The sequence below is a fragment of the Podarcis tiliguerta genome (assembly GCF_965153285.1).
Source record: "Podarcis tiliguerta genome assembly, chromosome: 5".
Lineage (NCBI taxonomy): Eukaryota > Metazoa > Chordata > Lepidosauria > Squamata > Lacertidae > Podarcis > Podarcis tiliguerta.
The window spans coordinates 61,240,315-61,264,692 of NC_139538.1; the positions used below are offsets into that span (position 1 = coordinate 61,240,315).

General features: G+C 40.2%; 1 protein-coding gene and 1 long non-coding RNA gene across 6 annotated transcripts; one reads left to right on the forward strand and one right to left on the reverse strand.

The window, feature by feature from the left end:
• The first annotated feature begins 62 nt into the window (after positions 1-62).
• On the forward strand, positions 63-23,617 carry LOC310678943 (uncharacterized protein). Of its 5 annotated transcripts, XM_083443510.1 has the most exons (14): positions 95-176; positions 1,105-5,101; positions 5,317-5,615; positions 5,657-6,163; positions 11,655-11,730; positions 13,051-13,182; positions 14,142-14,265; positions 15,512-15,572; positions 15,661-15,707; positions 17,808-17,883; positions 18,802-18,903; positions 19,243-20,070; positions 20,541-20,621; positions 22,951-23,617. In XM_083443510.1, exons 5-14 carry the CDS (start codon positions 11,722-11,724, stop codon positions 23,264-23,266), a joined length of 1,776 nt encoding a protein of 591 aa, XP_083299636.1. In that variant the 5' UTR covers positions 95-176; positions 1,105-5,101; positions 5,317-5,615; positions 5,657-6,163; positions 11,655-11,721; the 3' UTR covers positions 23,267-23,617. The 5 variants fall into 5 exon arrangements, with proteins under 5 accessions (XP_083299633.1, XP_083299634.1, XP_083299637.1 ...); XM_083443509.1 differs by lacking the exon at positions 5,317-5,615 and having other exon boundaries at positions 87-176; positions 1,105-1,185; positions 6,106-6,163; XM_083443507.1 differs by lacking the exons at positions 5,317-5,615; positions 5,657-6,163 and having other exon boundaries at positions 63-176; positions 1,105-1,185.
• Positions 23,387-24,378, reverse strand: LOC310678968. Its single transcript, XR_014512070.1, has 2 exons — positions 24,020-24,378; positions 23,387-23,958 (listed from the first exon to the last, which is right to left on the reverse strand). It is a non-coding gene; the product is annotated as an uncharacterized lncRNA (long non-coding RNA).

Consider the following 24,378-nt stretch of genomic DNA (forward strand, 5'->3'; position numbering starts at 1 on the left):
AGAAAATGAAGCGTCCTCCCCTAAAACTGCCAATAGAGGGCCCCTCTCTGAGCATGCGCTCTAATGAGCGCCGCCGGCCGCTGGGCATGCGCAGTGCCGGAGCGTGAAGGAGGACGCTTTCCCAGTCGCTGGGTCCGCTCGCTTCTCTCTGGAGAGAGGAAAACGCGTTTCTGAGGGTACGAGCAGCCACCCACCCGCTTTTGCCGCCGTCGCCGCCGGTCCTCTTGCGAGGCCTGGTGAAGGCCACGCCGCACCTCGGTTGATTTCTAGGCCCGAAGGCTTCGGTGCGCAGATAGTTTACACGCCCATCTTGTTTGGGGCCCAGCGCCGAGGTCTCCAACCTTGGTGTCCGTCGCCGGGGAGCCGGGGCTTCCTATGGAGTCTGTGGCGCCCCCTTTTCTCCCCACCTCGCTTCGGGGGGGGGGAGCAGAAACCTGCCCCCCCCCCACGCCCCGTGGCAGGTTGGTCGGGCAGCTCTTCTTCCTCCAAGCTTCCAGCGAGACAGCTTCGTTCTCTTCCGCCAGATTTGCTTCCTGGAAAGTAGAGGTGCTTTGCCGGGCGGCTGTTTAGGGGGGCTGAGAGGTTCAGCTCTATCTCCGCGCCTTGCAAAAAAAACAACTCCCTAGCCGACCAGCTGCTAATTCCAAACCCCCTACGCACTTATTTCCACCTCCTCGAGTGCGTGCACTTAAGACCAAGCAAACGGTGAGGGGTGTTTGTTTGTCGATCAGGCTCTTCTTTCCCAGTGCCCCAGTAGAGAGGGGGCAAGGGTCTGGTTTTGGAAGCAAACTTGGTTTATTGGGACCCTTCCCTCGTTTATCTCCCTGCAGTCTGACCCCCCCCCCCCTCCTGTGCTCTCCTTTGTTCAAAGTTTGGTTGGTGTGGTGGTATGGGGCTGGACTGTGGAGAGATAAGTGCTGGGTGAGGGTTCAGCTCTCCCCTTTGGCAACAAAAGCTAGGCCTTCTGCTCCCTTGCTTTATGCATGGCTGGTGAGCTACCACCATTGCATCCGACCTAGGCCTTTGAGGGCTCTCAGCTCTGTGAGAGTTGGAGGAAGAGACTGGCACCGGGTTAACGGCGCGGTTCTCTCTCATTTGCTGCAGTGCTGCCCATTTTCCCTGCTGCCTCGCGCTCTTGTCCACTCCTGCTTTCACCATGGTTAAGAAGAATAGTATTCCCGCTGGGTAAGTATCCTATAAATATTACATGGGGAGAGAGGAAGGGGGCTCTGACAGCCCCACCTGTTCTCTCTTGCTGCAGCACCGGCTTTGCCATCTACCATAAGCTAAGGTAAGTATTTGCAGCAACATGAAGTCACAGCTTACCACCCCCCAGGTAAGTATTTTATCCCACCGTGTTTGTGAATGCTCCTCCATCAGCCATAGATGGCTCCTGTTTCTTCTCTCTTGATCCTCAAATGTGTGCAAAGAGGAATTAATGGAAACTACGTTCTTAACATTTCAGTTCTGCGACATGGCAGAATAATACCACATCACCATGTCATAAATGTGGTTTTTATTAATTACATGACATGCAGAAACATATGCTACTTGACTAAGCATGGGCTATTTACATAAGCCCAACTTTAACAAAGTATTATTCAAGTGTGGTTATTTTTAACAGTAGGATTGTCAGCATTGACTTGCATAATTGTCTAACAGTTATTAAACAATAATTGCTTTCCTTCATCACATTTAGCCCCTAAGGTCCCAATTTTTCTCCACTTTTGTGACATGCCAAAATACCCCAGAACACTCTTAAAACATAATACAACTTTTCTATGGAAAAGTGCTTTTAAAATGTAGAGATTAGTTTGATAAAGCTATCCAAATATCAAGATAAAATTGAAGTAATTCAGGAAGTGACATTAGAAAATTAAACATAGAAACAATATTGCTAAGCAGTATTATTTCTAAAGGAGTACTGTTGCAGCAATTCGAAAGCAAAGTTTGTGGTTATGACATATTTTTTAGTTTGAATTGTTCTGCGTCTTCCTCTGTTGCCTCCTGCTCTTGTACACTCTTGTAACCTGGCATTAAATTACCAACATAAATTGAGTATGCATTTAACGGACAGTTGAAACATGCATTGATTTTAATAAACAGATCAACTTGGTAGTCCAACCCTCAATAGAAGGATAACTTGGCTGGAATTCTGCATTGAGAACAAAAGCTTAACATTGTAAGGAATTATTGGGAAGTTAGGTACCAAATAAAATAGTGCAAATAAAAGTGAACTGTAGTTGCAAGATTGGTACATTATCTTTTAGGCTAGAACTGGTAGCATAGTAGAGCTTGATTTTTTTGTCTAGAGGCCAGTCGTCACAACTTCTTCTGTGTGCAGCTGCTAACCAACAGGACTTCACCTCTTCCAGCTTGGTAACATACTATGAGAAGCGATGCATGACTATCACAATTGTGCACTGAACTAGGCACAGATAAGTTTTCAGTACTGAAGTTACTATACAATTGCAGCTGCACATTACAGCCTCTGTGCACTGAGCTGTGTTGTTGACAGTTATATTAGCCATCTTAGTATATGCTGCTAGAATGGAATTCATTACTGGCTGAGTTTACTGGCAGCAGCTGTTCATTTAAGGAGCTGTTACACAACCTGCCATCTCTCATTTGTTCTTCTATGTTGTTGCCGTTCTCTATGCCTTCACAGTACACCCATACAAATACCAGCACTAGAGTTGTAGTACACACAGACTATAGCAGCCCAGATACCTCTTGGCTAGTAGATCCTTGGTGAGGGGGTATATGAAAAAATATGTGATAAATTGGTTGAAAGGATTATATAAAGAATGGACATTGGGCTGCCTTTGCTAAGAAGACAGTGCTGGGGGTTTTCAGTTTTTAAAAGGTTTCCATCTCGCCTCTCAGTGGAAGTTTCCAATGATTTAAAATTGAACATTAACATAAAAGCAAAAACAACACCAATAAACAGGATCAGTAAGAATAGAAGCAACATTTTAAAACAGGGAGAAGTATGGCTGTTCCCAGTGCCAAAAACATTGTGAAGTTACACATCCTGGGCACACCAATGAAAAGGTCCTATCTCTGGTCCAAAGCCAGATGTAAATGCATAAAGCAGATCAAAAACATAAAATGCATATCAATCGGTTTCCTCCCAAGTCAGAGGGTCTTTCACTGATGCTCTCTTTCAAATACCAAATATCAGAGATTGTATTTGTTACAATAACGGCAAGGACATCTTTTGTCTTGGCTATAGAATGCGTCCCCAGGGTAGTATACCTGATGCCACCTTTGCTATCTTTTAGGCACCAGACAAAAACATTTTGTATTTACTCAGGCATTTAAAAGAATTTTTCTATTCTAAATATGTATGTCTATTGAGAATGAAGTTCAGTGGAACTTCCCCTTCAGTAAGAGAGTACTGTATAGGATTGCTGTATTATATGACTTAATTGTGCTTTTATCTGCTGCTGCTTTCTGTGTATGTTGTATTACTTGTTTTTATTTTTTGTACACTGATTTGAAATTATTGATGAAAAGAGGTGTATAAATATTTTAATTAAAGGGAAATAATGCAGAAATAGATTTACCTTCCCAATATGATTCGGTCCTACAGCATATAAGGCATATTTTACTATAGAAAAAAATGCTGATAACTTTCACACTAAGTTGAAGGTTCCAGTTTTTACGCCCTCCTTTAATTGTACACTATAGCTGGACTATTTCAAATTGCACATTGTTATTCTATTTTATTTTGTGTTAATTTTTATACCTATAATGAATTTGCTAACAATATAGGTAAATATGCATTATCCAAAGTGCTGATACACATTACTTGGAATGTGTTGTCATTATATACTTCAGGTATATTAACAATCTAATAAAAAATAATTAAGCAATTCAGGTTGGTAAATATTTTCTGCTTTCATATTAGGAAAAATACATTCAACTTAAACAGCTAAGTTATTTTAGGCACCTAAATAATAAGGAATAGAAAGTGAGTGCAGTTAAATGTCTTTGTTTCCTATTGTAAGAAGGAACTATACTTCTGTATGAAAAATGTTGTGCTACTTTGCAATTATTCATAAGACACGTAGGCTAGCAAACATTTAAAAATCATTTTTTTATTAATGAAGCACTTATTTACATAATTTCAGGTGCTTGCATGATCATTCTTTTAACAGGTGATGACATATTATCGATTTCAGTTTGCCTAATTAGAATAAAGACAGATTTCCCTTCCTTCTATTAATTTTTTTAATTGTAGAGTCTTGAGGAGGGCATTATAAGATAGCTCTTTACTCTGAGCTATTTGCTTAAGTGGTTCTCCTTTCATTCCTTATGATTTGAGGGACAGCTGAAATATTATTCGCTTTGTGTATTTCTGTAACACAGTTTGAAGTATTAAATCAGATGTTAATGGGGGCCACTGCAAGTAGTCCTGAGGTTTTTTCCTATTATGAAAAAATAGCTTTTAACTCAGATGAGGAATTGTGTACAACCATTACATCTGCTCTGTTTTCCTCCACAAAACTCAATTCCACCTTCACCCCTGTTGATTTTCTCCATCTGACAGTCAACTTTCCATATGTACTGAGTATTCTCAGGCCTCATTGAGGGCTTTGCCACTTGGGATTCTTTTTTAAAAACATTTTTTATACTTTTGCAAACTATGGGGTTTCACTGAACATGCTCGTACCCCTCTCTTTTTTTCTCATTAGTACCATTTCTGCCATCACTTACTACCTGATCTCTTTGTTAGAGGAAGTGATGAGTGCAACTTAAGTCTGCATGAGATGGATTTCATTCCAAAGTTTTCACTGCATGAGTGCAATGAGGCAAGTCTCCCACTGTGGTGGCATAGTGTTATTGCTGTAGGGTGCCTCACCAGCTCTCCAAAAATTGGGCTCCTTTGCCTCAGCCTAGCTTTCAAATGCACCTCTTCTTCTTTGGTGCGATACAATTGCAAGAAGGCCTTATAGCTCAGGAAACGGGAAGAAAGGTTTCTTTCTGTTTCCTGTGTTGTCTTGCGGTGGCATTGCACAAAAAAGAGAAAAGGCTGCTTTGGAATGTAAAAATACATTTGAAACTGTTGGCTTTTCATCTCCATTATAGCATCAAGGTAGGAGGAAGGCCTCCTACCCTAGCACTAGAGTGCAAAGAAAAAGTGCAAAGAAAGAATGCTGGAAGCTTCACTCCTCCTCTGCTGGTCTGTCCCTCTCCACCCCACTCTACTGCATGTGTGCTTGCCTCTATGGTGAACTGTATGCCAGCATAGCTGAGTAGGAGAGCGTACACATGTTCTTTGGGCACACTACTGGCATGCAGAACTTGGAGGGGTGGCAGCCCCTAGTGTGGCCCTCAGGGTGAAAAAGATTAGTCACTCCTGTTCTAATTGATCCTAGAGTAATATAATATTAAGTAGGTTTTCACCTATTTAATGTTCAGCATAATTCTAACAGTTTGATGCATGGCTCTCAGTGGCATGAAAGGCAGAAATCTTCAAGAAGACAAGACAAATCATGTTTAAAACTATCAATTATGTTCCCCCCTTAAGGCAGGGGTGTCCAAACTTCTTTCAAAGAGGGCCAGATTTGATGAAGTGAACATGCGTGAGGGCCGACCAAAATTGTTGAGCTTTTTTTTTAGAATTGAAGTTTACCCCAAAGTTGTTGAGGTGGTTGTTGTTTTTTTAGGATTTTACCCCAGGAAATTAAATAGAATGGCGGGGTGGATTAGGCCCCTTAGCCAAACTTTGGACATGCCTGCCTTAAGGGGTCATCCTCAATTCAGAGTAAATCTTGGCAGTTTGCCCAATCTAGTATTTAATCAGGAAATGATACTTGAGAAGATATCTCTTTTCCTCTTGCCAGATGCTTCCTTGTATAGCAAGGTAGCAACAACTAAAACAAAAAACTTCATCCATTTTAAGATAATGGATGACAAGGACCTTCCTCACTTTCCTGGAGAATGTAAAGAGTCCATGACAGATGAAGGATTTTCAACGGGGGAGAGGGCTTTGGTTTTGGTTTATCTGAAACTGCCTCCATGTGGTGAGATGTTTTGTATGCATCACTTCACTATGAGGATCAGGCTCAACTATTTCATTTATCTCCATGTTCACAGAAGTTGGAATGTTTGGCATTGGTGTGGAGACAAAATGTGGTGGGAGTTGACCATCAAGGTGAGGCAGTACATATGAAATGGCTCACTGCATGAGGCTGTTGCTACCAAGGAAGCAATTTCAAGCAGTAATATTATTTGTGGCCGCTATAGTATGCCAAAAGGTGGCAGATACGTACTCGTTTTTGCCCAGGACATATTGAGTCAAATGTTTTTAAAAATTGGTTTCATTTTCAGCTTGGGTTCATGAGTATTGCCTCCTTCTCCCAGTATCTTAAAAATATGTTTGGCAGCCTCTTCAACCATTTGAGGTGGTTCAGATATATTTACTGCAGGTTAATATCAAAAAGCCTTCTGCTTGGAATGCAACTACCATAAAATGAATACAGTAACAAAAATTAGCATTCATAAATTTTAAACATGTTTAGTAATAAAAAAGACTTCATAGGATACTTGCATGCATACTTCTGAGGCAAGGCTCACTGATAAAAGAATCTTAAGACAAACCAATAAGTCTTTGAGTCTTGCTTTTATCAAATATCATACTGCTTGGTTAAAGCACAATTTAAATGTTACCTCATTTCCTTGTTGGAAACTCAAGCTGCAAATTTGAATCGTAATCAGTGGTTTGGCACACTGTTTGAATTCAGTAGTGCTTGCTGGATCCCAGTCCAGTTTGGGTAGATGGCTAGCTATACAAACAGAGAATGAAAGCCTGTCCCTACGATAAGAGTTTTAGTGTTCAAAGATGGTAAGTATACTTTGGTCAGTGAACAAATGTGTTGCATCGCTATGTGGCAGCAGATAACGCTTGCTTATTTTATCTTCATTAAGTGGTTACATACGTAAACTTTGAAATTACTCCATACAATCTTTGAATTAATCTGAAAAAAGCCCCACAATCTTACTTTATTTGTATTTCAGACAAGCCAATATTTCTGACAATAAAATATAACAATTCCACCACCTCTGTGTCTCTTTATTTCACCTGTCAGCTATACTTTTTTATAAACTACTCTGAGGCAATTCATTTTGAGAATGGAAGCTGAAGCTCACACAGTAGAAAACATTTACTGAAATAAAGGAAATGTTTATCATTTTCCTTAAAAAAAAAAAGCTTAAGCAGTATATAAATTTTCTTTTTTAAAAAACAAAATTTTACTGAGTTGCTTTTTTGTTATGGATACCAAGCACTGTGTCTGAAAGAGTCCAAATGAGTGCCTACTACAAAAGTGTTATAGTGTAGCCTTGGAGGGCCACTGTCCATCAGTGCAGACAGTAGTGAGTTATGTGAGCCAATGGTCCAACCTTGAATAAGACAGCTTCCAATATTCCTAACCTCACTAGCCACATACATACACATTGAATGGATTGCTGCTTCTGCTATCATCAGCATCATTTTCAATATAGCTGTGGTTTGGATTGGCATACCACTAGCAACCAATGAGAACCTTTAAGCTATGGAAACAATCTGCCAAACTGTTGGAAGGTGATGTGGCGCTTTCTTTGTCAGCTGTAGTAAAAGCTGGCTAACAACATACAAAGCTGTCTTCTATTCAGCCTATTAATAATTTCATTATTGCATTTTTATCCTACCTTTTCTTCAAGGAGCTCAAGGTGGCTAGATGGTTCTCTCCCCATGTTATCCTCAAAGTGACCCTATGAGTTAGACTGGGACACAGTGACTGACCCAATCAGATCCACTTGGTGAGCTGCATGCTTGAGGTGGGGATTTGAACCCTAGTCTCCCAGGTCCTAGTCCAACACACTAACCCATATCACGCTTAAAGCAAAATAAATTTATTTTTGAAGCAAGTGCCACTAACTACAACTTAGGAAATATGCACTATTGACAGACATAGCGATAAGTGTTCATACTTTGGGAGCATGTATATAAAGCAAGAAATACAGGCTGTGCTATCCATTGCTACTATTGAGTATTGAGTGTTGAATATGGGGGGCCTATATTTCATTCCCCCCCCCCCCGTTATAATTGCTTCTTTCGAAGCATCTTGAAGTGATTTCGGAATACAATTAAAACTTGCATAAAACAATTGGATATCTGAAAACAATTTCAAATGCATACAGAAAACATTAGGGATAGGAATATCCACTCAGAAAAATTGTTAAAAAGGAAGTCTTCAAGAGCTGTTGAAAAGAGAGTACAGATGGCACCTGTTTGATGTGTAATAGGAGGGAGTTCTAAAGGGTAGGCGCCACCACATTGAAGCCCCAATCCTGACATGCAGAGCAGTTATGATAAGATGGTCATTGGTATATAAGGGATGAGAAGATCTTTATGTCAAAGCCTTAAGTGTTGTAGCACAGGTTATAGTTGCATTGCTTTATGCAGTAATGAGGAACCTTTTTCAGCCTAGTCCCCATTCCCTTTGAGGAGCATGCTTGTAACAGATGGGGCCAGAGGCAAACAATGAGCTTAGTCAGATTCAGAAGTGGACTGGGAATTGTGAAACTTAATTGTGTATAGTAAACTCCTTTCTATGCACTTCCACACCTCTGTCCATCCAGGCAACCAAGAACTATCAAGAGTTTAAAAACATTTCAGCCAGGCAAAAATACTTAAGGATGGTTTGAAGCAGGACCAGTAAGAGGTGTGGCCAGGGGAGAGTTCTGTGGGCCAGGTAAATAGGTCTTAAGGGCTGCATTTAGCCGCTTGGGCTGAGGTTCCCCATCCATGAATTTATATTAAGCCTGCTCTTGCTTGCTCCACATTCCTAAAACACTTCTTGCAGTTTTAAATTGGTGTTGGAGGCTAATATGCCTTACACGTTCAACAAGAATGAGTTGGAGATTAAATACTGGTCTTGTATGCCTGCACATGTATGTAGTCATACATGGGCTTATGAAAAGATGGCCAGCTGAATCTTGTGATATTGCAAAATATGCAAATGTGCTTTTTTATTTTGAGTAATTTTTCTACTATTACTCATGAGAGGATAGCCAATGAATTATTTAGGGTACTGAAGTCCTGAACCTGGTCCCTGGAAATGCTGCTCTTCTAAGATTCATCATGTATTGCATACACATTTTCAAAATTACCTTCACATAGATCCATGCTCAATACACATCATATGTATCTTTAATAAGCAGAATATACATATAGGGACAGGTTATGAAGGATGGAAGAGCATAGTTGTGAATCCCGATTTTTTAAAAGCAAACTAGAAGGCCTCTTGGCTGAGTTTTATGTTCAGTTGCATGCTGAATCCCCAATAATAGTGCAGGAGACAATGAATGTGACATGGCTAAGTGTCCAGGCAATACTGCTTTCTGCATGATAGCTTCACTATCCATGCTTCTGTTTTCAAATCCCCACCCCATATCCTGCATTAGCACCCGCAAATGTGAAAAACGTTCCTCACAATATCCACAGTAAAAAGATGCCTACTTTGCACAAAGAAGTATGTGTGCTTCCCCTGTCCTTTTGATGCATATGGCATGCTGAGCCAAGATTTGGCTTAGCGTGTCCGAATCTGGCCTTGTGGTTAAGCTCTCTCCTTGCTAACCGCAGGCTGTAGCCAAGGTTTGCTCTTAGCCATGGTTTATTCTTAGCTGCAGCTCATAGTTTGCAGGGAAAGAGCTTGATCATGAGCTGGGGTTCAGATGACACGTTAAGCCAAACCTTGGTTTAGCTCAGCATGTTGTTGGTGTGAAAAAGACTTAAGAGGAGCAAAGCAGCTGTGAGCTCTGCTGCAGGAGCCTGCACATCCAGCAGTCCCAGTAAGCCATACTTTGAGGCTACCTATGCAGCAACCTGGTTTGCACAACGTGGGAAGCCAAAGACTTCTATAGTAGCAAGAGATACTTCTCACTACCTCTCACTTTGCCAGAGGCCTCCCATTACTTTTGCAAGTAAAATTTCTATTTTCTAGTTCCATAATAGGGTATCTCATATAAAATACAAAATAAAAGCCAAAATTAAATCTATGAGTCCCATGAGTTTTTATGTTTACTGTATGTGCTCAATACACAACAGCCCCCTAATGTAACTGGCAACAACATAGAAGCTGCTGCAGTATGGATGTGCCTCGTAAAGTTTTTAGGAAGTGATTGCAGACATTGCTGGAGCAATGGTTATTTCTCATATATCAGAGATGACGGCTTGGGATATAAACATGTTAAACCAGTTCACAATTGCTTCCTGCAAACCCTGCCAGAAATACCATAGGAACAGCCACATCACAGTGACTCCCATTTTAAAAAACTGCTAAAGATGCATTCTAACTTGGAGCCTGCCAACCTCATTTCTAGTTCTATATGTTGCTGCATTAAGTAATGTATATTTTAGCTTTGCTTTCAAAAAGAAACTTTTGAAATGATACAGGTTTTTGTCTTGCTTCCAGTCCAGATTTGGACCTATGGCAGGAGATGCATAGGGACAGTGTAGCCTTGTTGACGACCTTCCTGAATCTCACAATGGCATTCAATGCCATTAATCATATCAGTGTATTCTAGAGTACCTCTGTTTGGTTTGGGTGCTTTTAACATAGAAATGTCCTAAATAATTTAGTAGTAGCAGCAGCAGTAATAGGTGCCCCATGGAATTAGTAGTAGTAATAGTAGTAACAAGTACTACTGTACAGCAAAATGTGCTATTTGGCAACAAAAAGCTTGATTATCATCTCACAGTAATAGCAAGAGGAAATGGTTTCCTGTCTCACTACATATGTTAATTAACTCATCATCAGTATTGATTATGTTAACATTTGTCATGGTTTGGGGGAATGTTCACTCTGGTTTTTTTGCAGACATTCTAACCCTAATTTAATTGTCCTTTGTAAATTTTGAAATTTCATTTCTCTCCTGATTTCACTGCTGATAATCCTCTTCCCACCTGCAACTGAAGAGAGCATACATCTGATAAAGCAGACTCTCGCTCACAAAGGCTTATGCCCTCATAAATTTCTTAGTCTTTAAGGTGCCTCAAGATTCTTTTGTTATTTGTGCTTTGACAGACAAATTCAGCTGCCCTCCTAGAAACCTAATCAAAGATGAGCACATTTCTATAGGAGAATTTTGAGCTCTCTCCCATTAAAATCAATAGGGCAGGCTCAGGCTCTGAGATTTCAGTAAGCGTTACATGCTTACCTGTTTGGAATGGCATGACCAACGCTACAGAAAAGGAGAATTCAACCTTCTTAACAATGTTGGATTGGAAATGAAGTGTACACAAATGCTTGCCTACATAGCTTCTGGGGCACAGTAACACTGGCCTCAGGATTACACGTACAGCACCAAGTACTGTATGGTTGAACCCTGAGTTTGGTCGGAGACAACAATATGTTGGGTAGGGGGAGGGAATTCAGAACCTCCTTCCCTTTCTTCCAGCATTAAAGAGTATCTGGATTCAGAACCAATATCAACTGCACCAAAACATATAATTGGTGCAGTATTCTGAAAGCAAGTTTCTGTTTTTTGTACATATCTCTGGATTGAAGTCCTTATGTTTTCTCTAAAACACTGTTGTCATAACCTGTATTTTTCCAATGCATACAGAATTAAATACAACCATATTTCCCTTTTCTTAACAGATGGCGGAATGTATCGCCAATTGGACAACCTATAGTAGGAACCCGGTTCATTCCTTTCAAAGCACCCATGAAAGGGGTACGTATAAAATTTTGCTTTCATACATTTATGTTAATCACAAAGCATAACACATAAACACATAACACATTTTATCTAAGTGTTTAACTTATCTCCCTTTGGATAATCCCATTCAGCACAATATCAGACAAGAGCAACAGAATAGTTGACTGACTAGACTTTATTTGCATAGCCAACAGGCCATAGCATCAAAGGACAAACACCAACAGGAATACATTACAAATATAGTTAAAATCTTGTGACCTATTAAAACCCTAGGTAAATTAATAATCTCAGTACTTAAAACTTGGCAGAAGTAATAAAATAATAATAATAAAACATAATGATAATAATCATAATCAAACTACAAGACTATTCTCTTTTAGTATTCTCCTATCCCTGCTCTGTGTTTTATATGTGGCTCAAGACTGTCATGGTTGTAGGGCAGGGTATTCTATTGTGTTCTGTGTATTGGCCCTTTGTCTCAAAAACCCTGTTTGCCGCTCAGTTGCGCCTGTGAGTTTTATTAACTGAGATTAAAAGAAAGAAAGCACTTTCTTTCCAGAACATACAAAGGTCAAACCTGTATGCTATGTGCACCTACATCACACATTTCATATTTTTCAGTGGGTCACATGACACTTTTCCAGGAATCTCAATTTACACAGATTGAATTTTGTCTTGCTTACTCACTCCTTAAGGCTGAGGAAAAGAAAGGGGGTGATATGTAAATTGAACTTAAGAAAAGAAAGGTGAATAGGGGAGAGAATTTTCTTCCAATTGAGAAGTACTGTTTCTTAGCCTGTCTGTACTGGGTGGAGTTGCTTACAAGCTCAAGAATGGGAGGTTTGGTTTACTATCTGATAAACTATCTGACATTTACTATCTGATAAACAGCATTGTTACTCAAGATGATGCAAATAGGTGTTTCGTGAAGGATGCTTCAAATGGTGAAACTGTAAGATGTTTACTCTACAGTGATCTGCTCCACCTAGACGTTGCTTATCAGTTTCTTTCCAAAGAAGCAGGCAGAAGTTCCAGTAACTTCACTTGTTTAGGTTGTTGCAAAATACCACATGTTCAATTCAGGGCATTTGGGCTCTAAATTAGCATTATCCTTACAGCAGCCAAGACAGAAACCCCTTCAACAACCTTCTGTCTGAATTTTCATATTACCTATGCCTCCTGTTTAATTTTAGGTAAAGAATTTTTGTGCTTCAAAACTACCTGTTACATTTGAATGCTTATGTTTCATTTCCTAATTCTCAGTTTTATGAGTCAGATTTTTCCATTTCCATGGGTACATTTCCTCATATATAATTACTTTTTTCTCCACCCTAGGAAATCAACCAGCGACTGACACCAACTCAAAAGTTCACTCCAAAAGATCTGATAGCTGCAATAAAAGCTCTAAATATAGAGCTTGGCTTAATTATAGATTTAACATATACAACAAGATACTATCATGGGAAGGTAATAATAGTAAATTTGTATTTCCGAGTTTTACTGCGTACTTTCTAATGCTGATCTTAAAACATACCAATTCTCTATGTGTTATGCAGCATTCAACAGTGGAGGAACTTGATGAGCTCCGAATGCCAATTATTTATTTATAGTTGCCATCTAGGTGCACAGTGCTTTGCTTAGTGTAACAGGATTAGATCCATGCCCCTGAGGGCATTCAAAACAGCAGAGCAAGGGAAGAGAAGGAGAGGTAGGGAGAAAGAGCAAGAATGCATTTAGGCTTCATTACAATAGTGTATTAGAATCAATGGGCTGATTCGCTTTAGTGGATTATAGTGTGACCGAGTTACATCAGACACTTAGACTGGTAGTGAGACATAGTGACAGGATTATGAGAGTAAGATTTGCCAATTTGAAACCAGGATCTTTCTGTTCATTGATTAATCAAATTATGAAATGCCTATCACAATGAAATTCCAAAAATGTTGGAAACAGAGAGAAGCACTCCGATTATATTCTCAGCTGACATCTGTCTAAGTTTTGGCAGATGATTATAATGATGCCATGATGCTCAAACCTTTGAAACTGGATACTTAGCCACGTTACTATGTCATATGTTTAAAACTCTATAGGGCTTTCTCCAAATATGATCTCATGGGACAGGTTTCCTGTCAGATCTTGTGCAATAAATAAATAAATTGCAGTGCAAGGAAGACAGATGACACAAAAGTGCTTGGAGCTGTTGCAGTCACATTCCCTTTCTGAATTTGGGGATTTGTACCAACAGTAATTATGACTGATGCAAGAGCGTTTTGAAAAATGATTCACCAGACATAATTGTGCACTTTCAGCTCCTACAAAATGAACTTTATTCAGAGCCAATTTTTAAAAGTTGGATCAATCTTAGAGATATGCAGTGATTAAATTACAATGTTTTGCTACAAGTTTGTTCACCTTTTTGTTGATAGGATTTGCCTAAAAATGTGGTCTATAAGAAACTTTATACTATTGGATTTGAAGTTCCAGATGATCCTACTATTCTACAATTCAAAAAATTGGTCAGAAAGTTCCTATGGGAAAATGCAGAAAATGGTAATTAGCAGCATTTTTCATTTTGTAAAACACTGACAGTATTTGTCCGTATATGTATAATTTACTAATTGCTGTTGGAATCTGTGAATACGGATTCACAGTTTTCCAATGTAACAAATCTGGAATTTTACAATGTTTCCATTTCCTTCCTTACTAACAGTGTATTTTTCAATAAGAAAAGTCAGAGACACTAAATACATGCATTTTACATATTGTGTAGTTTGGCCCAGTTTCAAATGAGGTTTGCTACGCAGCATGAGACTGCTATTCAAGAAATAAAAATACAAAGCCCTTTTGTGCATGCAAAGCTGTTTGTGTGTTTATTTGGATCTCGGCTATTGTGTAGAAACAATTCCCATTAGAAATGTGCATCCACATCATTGTCTCAGTCCAGAAAAGTCAATCCACATGCATGAACAGATTTCTGCATAGTGCGGATCGAGCTGCAGGGAAAGCCTTGCATTCAGTTTTGGACCTGCAAAAGCAATTCAGTGTCACACTCTTCCAAATGTTCCATCTGCACAAGGATTGCAGCTTGCCTTGCTGGATGGAATGATCATCCCTCTCCTTCCCTGCATGCTGTTCTGTGAGTTCTCCTGATCCCCCCGCCCCCCAGAACGTTTCCATGTGCTCTGGCACTCATCACGGTGTCCCGTTGTGCCAGTAGTGGTTTAGTCATGCTGGCCACGTGACCTGGAAAGCTGTCTGCGGACAAACGCCAGCTCCCTTGCCTGAAAAAGTGAGATGAGCGGCACACCCTATAGTCACTTTTGACTGAACTTAACCATCCAGGGGTCCTCTACCTTTTTTTACCTGATCCCCCCACCATGCCAATTTCATGTGATGGGGTGGGCAGAAAGGCCCATTGCAGAAGGAGAAGTCCTTAGGTGAATTCTGCTCCATGTATATTGCATGCAGACTACCTAAGATGCCATCTCAGTCCTAACAGTAATAATTACTAGTTAAGCAGAAAAGGAGGGAGAAGTTGGCTCAAGACTGTCAGCTTTCAAAGTCTTCATCACATCTCAGAAGAGGTTTTGCAAGTGAAGCAGAGTGCAAATAGCCATTTGCCAAATTCGTGGTTCTCTAAGTGGGAGCCAATACATTCAGCATTAAGGGATTAAAGATGCACTACTGGACCAGTTCTGTAAACAGCAAGAGTCTTTGCAAAACCTCTTAGTTTTATTGTGCACTTACTGTATTTTTATATTCACATTCTTTTATTTTCATTTTGCTTTTTAAATAGCAAAGCTCATAGGAGTACACTGTACTAATGGAATTAATAGAACTGGTTATCTTATCTGTAGGTAAGTATCATATAAAATATTAAACATTTATTTTCACTAGAGTGCTATGTTCTGCTTGGTGATCTGATCTGTGCATATATTCCTTTAGATATCTTATTGACGTTGAAGGCTGGGATCCAGAAACAGCAATCCAAGGTATTTGTGTGCCCCTTGATCAAAAGTCAAGGTTCTGCATGCACTGTGTTGTTATATCAGTTGCCATAGCTGGGATCCAAAAGGCTGCCCCCCAAAAGCCGCAATCATACTGAGACTTTTGCAGCCTTCTTTCTTTGTTTAGTTTTATGCAACTCAAAAAAACTTCTCCTGCTCTTTAATTCTAACTCTGTGTCTTTGCACATGAGTCTGGTTGTTAGAACCTGGGGCTCTAGTAAAAAATGAATTAGATCTAAGATGTCTTCCCCACACACACCACAATTCTAGGCAACAGTTTATAGAACAAATAATATGTCAACATCAGCCTGATGCAGTTATTATTGTGTTGTGTTGTGTTGTGCTGTGCTGTGCTGTGCTGTGCTGTGCTGTGTTGTTTTAAAACAACATTATTCATGTTGATGAAACCAAATAAGTTGCGGGAGGGATCCACACTTCAGAGTGAGGTTGCACTCTCCTTCTGGACTACCTTCCCGGATCCCCAGTCAACTCCTACATAGAGGCTGTGAGACAATCTAGCAGGGTTCCTATAATTTAGCACAAGAGGAGGGGGGGAGGAAGGAAGGACTAGATGACTCAGAAAGCAGCAGGGAGAACAATAGTCCCAGCAAACTTCAATCATATCTTTAAATAGCAATGGGCCAAGCCAGCCAAGCCCAAGGTCAGGAGAAGGCAGAGGACAAAGAAAATCAGGACCTTGGATAGCTCCAAGCAACCCTGCTCTGCTAAAGCTCTCTACTACATAAGGTAGCTATGAGAAAATACTAGCAGGGAGAAAGCCAAGTGAAGATTTATATTGGCTGACAGGACCTGTAATGTGGCTGTGCCTCCCTGGAGGAGCAGTCTGGGTTGTTAAAGGGCCTTGATTTTGTAGCGTTTGATATCTGCTAACCTGGGGAGGAGATCCAGCAGGGGACTCATCAGCTGAGTCCAAGGATGGTGACAGGGCTGTGTCCTCTGACTAGGAAAACTGATGGTTCTTCCTCTCACTGCTCCCCTACCCCTGGAGGAAGGGACCTCAACCTCATCCTCTACCATGCACTGCAAGGTTCCAAGCTTGGGGGGGTCATAACACTGCGATGCATTCTCTCAACCAGCATGCTAGCAAGGTGGTAGCTACATACCTTTCCAGGGAAGAACTGTTTAAAAGTGATGAACAGGATGCTGTGTCCTCAATGTGAATCATGATGGCTCTATAAATATCTAAGGAAGGTCACTCCCAGTGAAAGGGTGCCTGCTGTGACTTGACTTTGTCTGCCTTGACCAGACTTTGCTGTTTGATCTGACCTTTCCCATTGTGAGCTTGCCTTTATCAAATAGTACCTGCTTTACACCCAAGCCTCAAGCTCCTATGGAAGCCAGAGGAAATAGCTCCTCACTTAGTCACTGAGGAATCAACTTCAGTGGCTTTTTGTGACAGAGCACTTCAGAACAGAATTGCATGCAGCCATCCCTGCTATCACTGGACATTACAAAATTAACATCTTTGCATCCTCTGATGGGGAACTTTGGCAAATGGGCTCTCCAGAGAGTTGTTGATCTACCCAGAGATGCACTTCTTTTCAAAATCCCCAACCTAAATGGTCTCCTGCACTCAAGGAAAGAAATTATGTGCTCACCTGTGACTCTTTATTATTTTAAAGTAAAGGAGATTAGCTAGGCCCCATTGTTCAAGCTGCTTCCCTGGGAGAGAATAGCTCCTTCATTTTCTCCCAGCTTAGCTATTTGTGCTCCTATCCCCTTCCCCTCTCCTCAAAGCAAGTATCATATCCATAGGGGATCTCATCAAAGATCTAAAATGATCCTTGAACCATCTACCTTTGCCTTGGAATCAGGAGGGGGGTAGGGGTGGACCTGCAACCTCTAGAAGGAGACTGCATCCTTTTCCCCAAGGCGTAGAAATTTCCCCAACTTAGCTGGCCTTCTTCACTTGAGAAGAACAGAAATGCCCATGTAAGTATAACAGAATTTGTTCCTAGAACAGAAATGCTCTGCAGTTTTTGAACCCCTATCAACAGTCCCCCCCCCCCCCCACTGTTCACAAAATGGCATTCCACACAACTAATGTTCGCAAAATCTGTTTAGCTTTTGGGGAGGCTCGTGGTCACCATATTGATGGGAAAATATACCTGGCAGATCTCAAAACACAACCAATGAGAAGGTAAGTAAATACATCGTTTTTCATTGCTAAATACATTCCATTTCTGTTATTGGAGATTCTATACAAGTTCAGTGTTTCCTTCTTCAGACTTTGCTTGTGATAACAAATATGTTACTTTGGCATGGATTCTGCTCCATAATGATTCAGAGCAGACCTCAGTGTATGGTTAGCAGAGTAAAAACTTAAACACAATGCAGGATTCCCAAAAAAGGGACCAAAGGCAATCAAGTTCATCTATCAGAGCTTTTTACTACTGAAGGCAAATGAGCTTTATGGTCACAAATCCATAAATTTCAGGATTATCACAGACCATAAGAAATCCAGTTATTATTGTCAGCATGACCTTGACAGAAAGAGATAACAGAACCCATTTAAACCAGCTGTTCAACTTCTCTGAAGGAATTACCCAAACATCAGGAACCTTCTGCTTGTTTCTAGGCAGAATAGAAGCTTATTTGTTAGCTAGAAACTTCCAGCTTGTATCACACAGAGAAGCTTCCAGAATCAATAGAAGCTTCCTTCTTGAATCAATGGAATAGGAAATATCTCTACACTTAGTTTAAACCGATAATTTCTGTACCAAAAAATAAAAATGCAAACTTGACAACTTTTTTGTTCACTTCCTGAATATACACTAAATATACATTCTGATAAACTGATAAGTGAAGAGTAACATATCCTAATATGAAATCTGGGTGTCCTACATGCTGATTAAGCACATCTGTCTCTTGCTCATAAAAAGACAACTGTACAGCAAGGGCCAGCTTTGTGGAAGTATAAACATATATTTTACATACAGGTGTGAAACCGATAAATATGGTTGAAAACTTCCTCCTTTCTTCATTATAATGTTGCTTTGTATTTTTCCATCAGTAACTTCAGCAAACAATTAATGCATTCTGTTTTGACATTTTCTAGCAATCTTGGAATGAATTTATGGGATACTGATGGAGATATTGCACCACCACCAAATGACATTGATGGACCTATTGATAGATTCCCAAATGAAGAATATCCTAGGTAACCTGCAGAAATTCATTTTTCTTAAGTAGAAAGCAGAAGTATGAAAAATATTGTCAGAAGAATGAAATCTGTATAGTTCTATTGTAATGCTTACAATTAAGCCATAATTGAATGATAATTAGGTTTTAAATTGTGGAAAGTGCAGTAAAGGTCAAAATAATTCCACTCAAGGATTTCTTCTATAATGAAAACTGACATGCAAACATTAAAACTATGACCAAAAATATAAATTGTAAGTGTGATACTCTTAAGAGATGAGATATTTCTTTACACTTTGGTTTTATCTGCTGATTTCAATACTTGCCTTTCTTAAAATGAGAACCCTTTCCTTAACAGGCCTGGGAAAAGAGTAAGAGTTTTTGACTATGGCCACAATGAATTACCAGAAGAGGTTCAATTGAGAGAGTTCGATTTCATTAACAAAGGTCCAGGACAACGGCGAAAACCGTATCATGATCACCAATTTCAAGATGATTTGGAGCCACTAGTACAAATAAGTCAAAGGCATTTCCCTGACCGCCAGTATTATGATGATGACTATCAAGAAGAAATGCGCCTGATGGATTTAAGGGGCTCAGAACATAGGCTGAGTCCTTTCCATGATCAGTTTTCTGATGACTTTCCAGGAAGGGCATCACCAGAAGATCTTAGTAATGTGGGTCGTGATCAGAGGCAAATACATTTTCCTGACATCCCTGTTCTCAGAAGTATGCTGCTAGATACGGAGGTTGAGGAGGGCCATGTGGAAAGGCGGAGACCATTTTATGATCCGCAGTCTAATGATGGCTTTCAACCAGCCGTGCAGTTAAAAGACCTAACATTCCACAAGAGTTCTCTGCCAAGAATTAGACGTTTTCATGACTGTCCCCCTCACGATGATATGCAGCTACCAGTAGGAGACTTTGAGTTTGTTAGTAGGGGCCATGGACAAAGAATGGCACCTTTTCCCGACCACCAGCATCACATCGATGACTTACAAAGAGAGGTGCCACTAGAAGATTTTGATGATAGAGATTCTGGATCAAGATGTAGACGTTTTCGTGGGGATCAGTCTTCTTACAGTGATATCGCTGAGGAAACACAACTGAAAGGTTTTCGAAATAGGGGACCTTTTAATGACCACATGCCCCATGATGATGTGCCATGTGAAGGATATTTAGAAAGGTAAGAATTACCCTACTAGCTCAGAGTATACATCTCTCTAGATCAGTTTCCTGTGTTTGACAGTAGCTGCTATTAACTAATACAATGGAAGAACAGTACAAAGCAGTTAGGAAGACTCCTTTTCCGTTTATGTACTGCTAGATTTAAGATTTGAGAGGTCAAGGAGCCTGATATCCTGGCTATTTTTTATATTCCCATCTACAATGGAATTCTGTAACCTAGCCAGATTAGCAAATTACAGTTTTGATAATTTATTGTATTTATGGAATTGAGAACACGAATACTGGTGAAAATTATCAGGTTTCAAATACTGTTTTTCTTTAAGCTCCTTATACAATTAACTTTCTGACTGTATAAACTTCATATTCCATATATATTTTTAATGTTATGCCAATTATTATATATATTATTTATACTCAGATTGCTTCTTACTTTCTACTGTTTTAATATGTCCGTTTTGCTCCTTATAGAGGTCATCCTTTTCTTTCTCATGAGCACTTCACAGAATCTCCTTTACTTCACAGAGAAAATGATTATAATAGAGATTGCAGGTAAAGGCGTTGTCATGGCATTTATGCAGAGCATGTCACCGATTCACATTCAAAAATATAAACTAAAAGATTGACATTTTCTAATAATATACATACTCCTGTTTTGTTTTTGCAACAAGACAGTTTCCTGTGGACATAATACATCCTTTCATAGAATTACTTCATTCTTGAGGAACTCAGCTTTGAAAATAAAGATTTTTCTTTAGAGGCTGGAGCAGGTACAACTTTTGGTTCCCTCTTAGCTATAATTAGGAGCAGCCTCTGAAATCACACCCTACATCTCCTCCACCCTCTTCTCAGTTCCTTTCTCCTACCATGGCTTCTGTTAAGCGATACAACAGCACAAACTAATTCATCGGTTCCAGTTTGAAAAGGATTTTGATTGAGATCAAACTCTGGCTTCAAATTATGCTTAACTGGAAATCCTGGTTAGAATTAGATGTGGTTGGGGGTCGGTTCTAATGTGTCCCTTTTGTAGTTAAGGTAGTGGAGTAGTATGTGCATCCAACAGAGGAGGGTTTGGAGAGAATCCTGCAGCTGGTTTCCTAGTATCTTAACTGTGGGTAGGAGAGAGGTAGCATTGTGGCTCCAGATAACATTAATTTTACTGGGTATAATTTTACTCAGAATTGTAGCCCTAAAGAAGTTTTCGTTTATTTCTTTTTAATGATGCCCTTTTAGAATTTGGATGGCTTATCAGGACCAAGTGGCAGTGAACGCAATATAGTTCTAAAAGTTGTATGGCTTTAAAGGAAATCACATCATCACATCAAATGAGGCCTTAGTAGAGAGGGCCTGAAGTCACTGATCCTTAGGGTAGATATCTGGTCAGTGTGGTGTGGATTCATGCTGCTGACCACAAACCTGTTTCTCTGCCTGTGTGATATATAGCATGTAAAGTAAAGGTAAAGGGACCCCTCACCATTAGATCCAGTCGTGATCGACTCGGAGGTTGCGGCGCTCACCTCGCTTTATTGGCCGAGGGACCCGGCGTACAGCTTCCGGGTCATGTAGCCAGCAGGACTAAGCCGCTTCTGGCGAACCAGAGCAGTGCACGGAAACACCGTTTATCTTCCCGCCTATTTATCTACTTGCACTTTGATGTGCTTTCGAACTGCTAGTTTGGCAGGAGCAGGGACCGAGCAACGAGAGCTCACCCTGTCGCAGGGATTTGAACTGCCAACCTTCTGGTCGGCAAGTCCTAGGCTCTGTGGTTTAACCCACAGCGCCACCCGCATCCCTGTATATTATAACATGTAACCTACCGTATATTATTATTTATACAGCAGGAAGTCAGGAAGTAACCATTTTCGATTGCAACAATTCATTATAAACTAAAGTAATTTACACTGGGATGAAGCAGCAAAATAATTAAGTATTTGTGTTTGGGAATCTTCCTGTTGAGACAATGTGTTTGATCATATATTTAGGAAGATATTTGACAGTCTCAGTGGAAGACAGAAGGGGAAGCAATAAAAGGGGGGAAATCCTAACCCAGTCCAGTGGGGCTGAACAGATTGGCAGGGCCACCACTACATCTGCAGCCCTGCCATTCATGGTGGCCGGGACAGAAAGTAGGGGCAGGCAGATCTCTGCATCGACCTGCTCTCTCCTTTGGGGCTATTTACCAGTGGGGTGGGGATCCCACCGGTGGTCCTCACATCTGCCTGTTTGGCAGGCAAAAAAGAGAAGGTCTGCACTGACATTGTGATGCTGGCATCACTCCACAGGCAGTGGGAGGCAGTTGGAGCAATACCTCCACTCGGTCCAACGAACCACACCTCCAGACCAGCACAAAGAGGCTTTAGATTGCTCTGTATCACACTTCAAAACACTAATGCTGTATTATGTCACCACAGTCCAAAATTCTGAGTGGGGTGGATATACACAAGGGTCTCAGCATGCACGAGTCTTCTTGTTCTCACATAGCATGATCATCTCACTGTGTACACGGATCATATTTCAGAAGAGACCCCTGAAATCTCTTCTTGAGTGGAGGCTGAGCCTTGTGTGCAGGTATGAATCTTCCTATGCATTGGGACCTATACTGGTAACATTTTTCCAGTGAAATGTATTGAAACTAAAAAGCTTTTAGGAGGGAATTTCGTTCTCATCACTTGGAGGAGTACACCTTTTACATTTTTAATTTGACAGGTTCCTTTCCAAAGAAAGGAAGTATTCAGGAAAATAATGCATATTACTTATGTTTCAATGAGCAATTCATAGCTCTTTTTGTAAAGTGCAACCTTTTATGCTTGTCTCTCCTGTCTTTGATGACTGCCTGATCAGTTGAAGAAGTTTACAATTAATAATTGTTTTCACATTATAGACCTGATTGCCCTGAAGATTACAGGAGAAGCTGCCCTCCTAATGATGAAATTAACAAAGGAAGAAAAACCAGATTTGCACCATATCCCTCACAGCCAGTACACCACTCTTCATCCGTGCAACAGAAAGTTAGTTCAGTTTCAGTGGTCCCTGTAAGGGAACTTCAACATAAAATGACAAGGGAGACAGAGCAAAGGCCAAGATTGCCTGTAGTAACAATTGATTACAATTATGGTTTGCCTTTAGACTATGCATCTGAAGATGAAGATAGATCACACTATGATTTACCTCCAAAACAGCACCAGATTTGGAAATGAGCCAAGTATGTGTGGCCATGCATGTTTACCCATTATCCCTTGTGTGGGGACCAAACCTTTTCTCAAACTGAAGAAGCATATCTTTAAAAATTACAGCACTCATATCAGTAGTAAGACTAGTTTCCACAAATGTTTGGGGTTTTTTACATGTAGATAGTGGTACATTTGTTACGTGTATGTGGAGACAAATGTTCAACTTCTGTAAAATAAAATAGTGGTTACCTATAGTGAAATTGGAAGACCGCAGCTTACAGCACCACAGATTCTGTGTTCTTCTCACTTCCCCTATTTTGAAATGTACATATATTGCTTCAACTTACGAAATGTGTAATAAAATAATTTAAAGACAAAGACTGCTCTCAATAAACTTTTACTATGAATTTGAAAGGAAATACATTGCAAAATATGAAAATAAAAGAGTTATGGTAATGTGGTCAATTCATTTGATGGTAGCAATTTGAATTTCCCAGTACCGTGCTACCTTGGTTTATGAACTTAATCAGTTCTGGAAGTCTGTTCTTAAACCAAACTGTTCTTAAACCATGGCACGCTTTCCCATAGAAAGTAATGCAAAATGGATTAATCCGTTCCAGACTTTTAAAAACAACCCCTAAATCAGCAATTTAACATGAATTTTACTATCTAACAAGACCATTGATCCATAAAATCAAAGCAATAATCAATGTACTGTACTATAAAATAAATAAAACAGTATTGTAGATGATAAAAATAAAAATTACAAAAAATTCTTACTTGCACTGATGATAGTCATTGTTTGGATGGGGGACTTTTATCCATTTCCGCAGTCACACAATCAGTCAATCAATCAGTAGCTGAACTTGGATCCACACAGATCCATCCCCCCACGCTGCTGTGGGAAATGCTCCCTAGAGCATGAGTCTCCCGCAGCAGCATGGGGGGGGGGAGTTGCGTGCCCACCAACCAGATGGCTAGCGGGTGTGCAGCTGCCCTCCCTCACAGCTGCGGGAAAAGCCGTGATGACCCCCTCTCTGCTGCCGGACAACGGAAGTGTGGCACTCAAAACGGAAGTGAACCCCCGAATGGAGTACGTTCATATACCACACCAAAAACACCCCCACAACCCGGAACAC

Coding starts and splice junctions, on each gene's coding strand:
- LOC310678943 (XM_083443507.1), top strand. CDS start 1,157: ATGGTTAAGAAGAATAGTATTCCCGCTGG. Junction 1,186..11,654: donor AAGAATAGTATTCCCGCTGG/GTAAGTATCCTA, acceptor TTTTCTTAACAG/ATGGCGGAATGTATCGCCAA. Junction 17,884..18,801: donor AAAACACAACCAATGAGAAG/GTAAGTAAATAC, acceptor GACATTTTCTAG/CAATCTTGGAATGAATTTAT.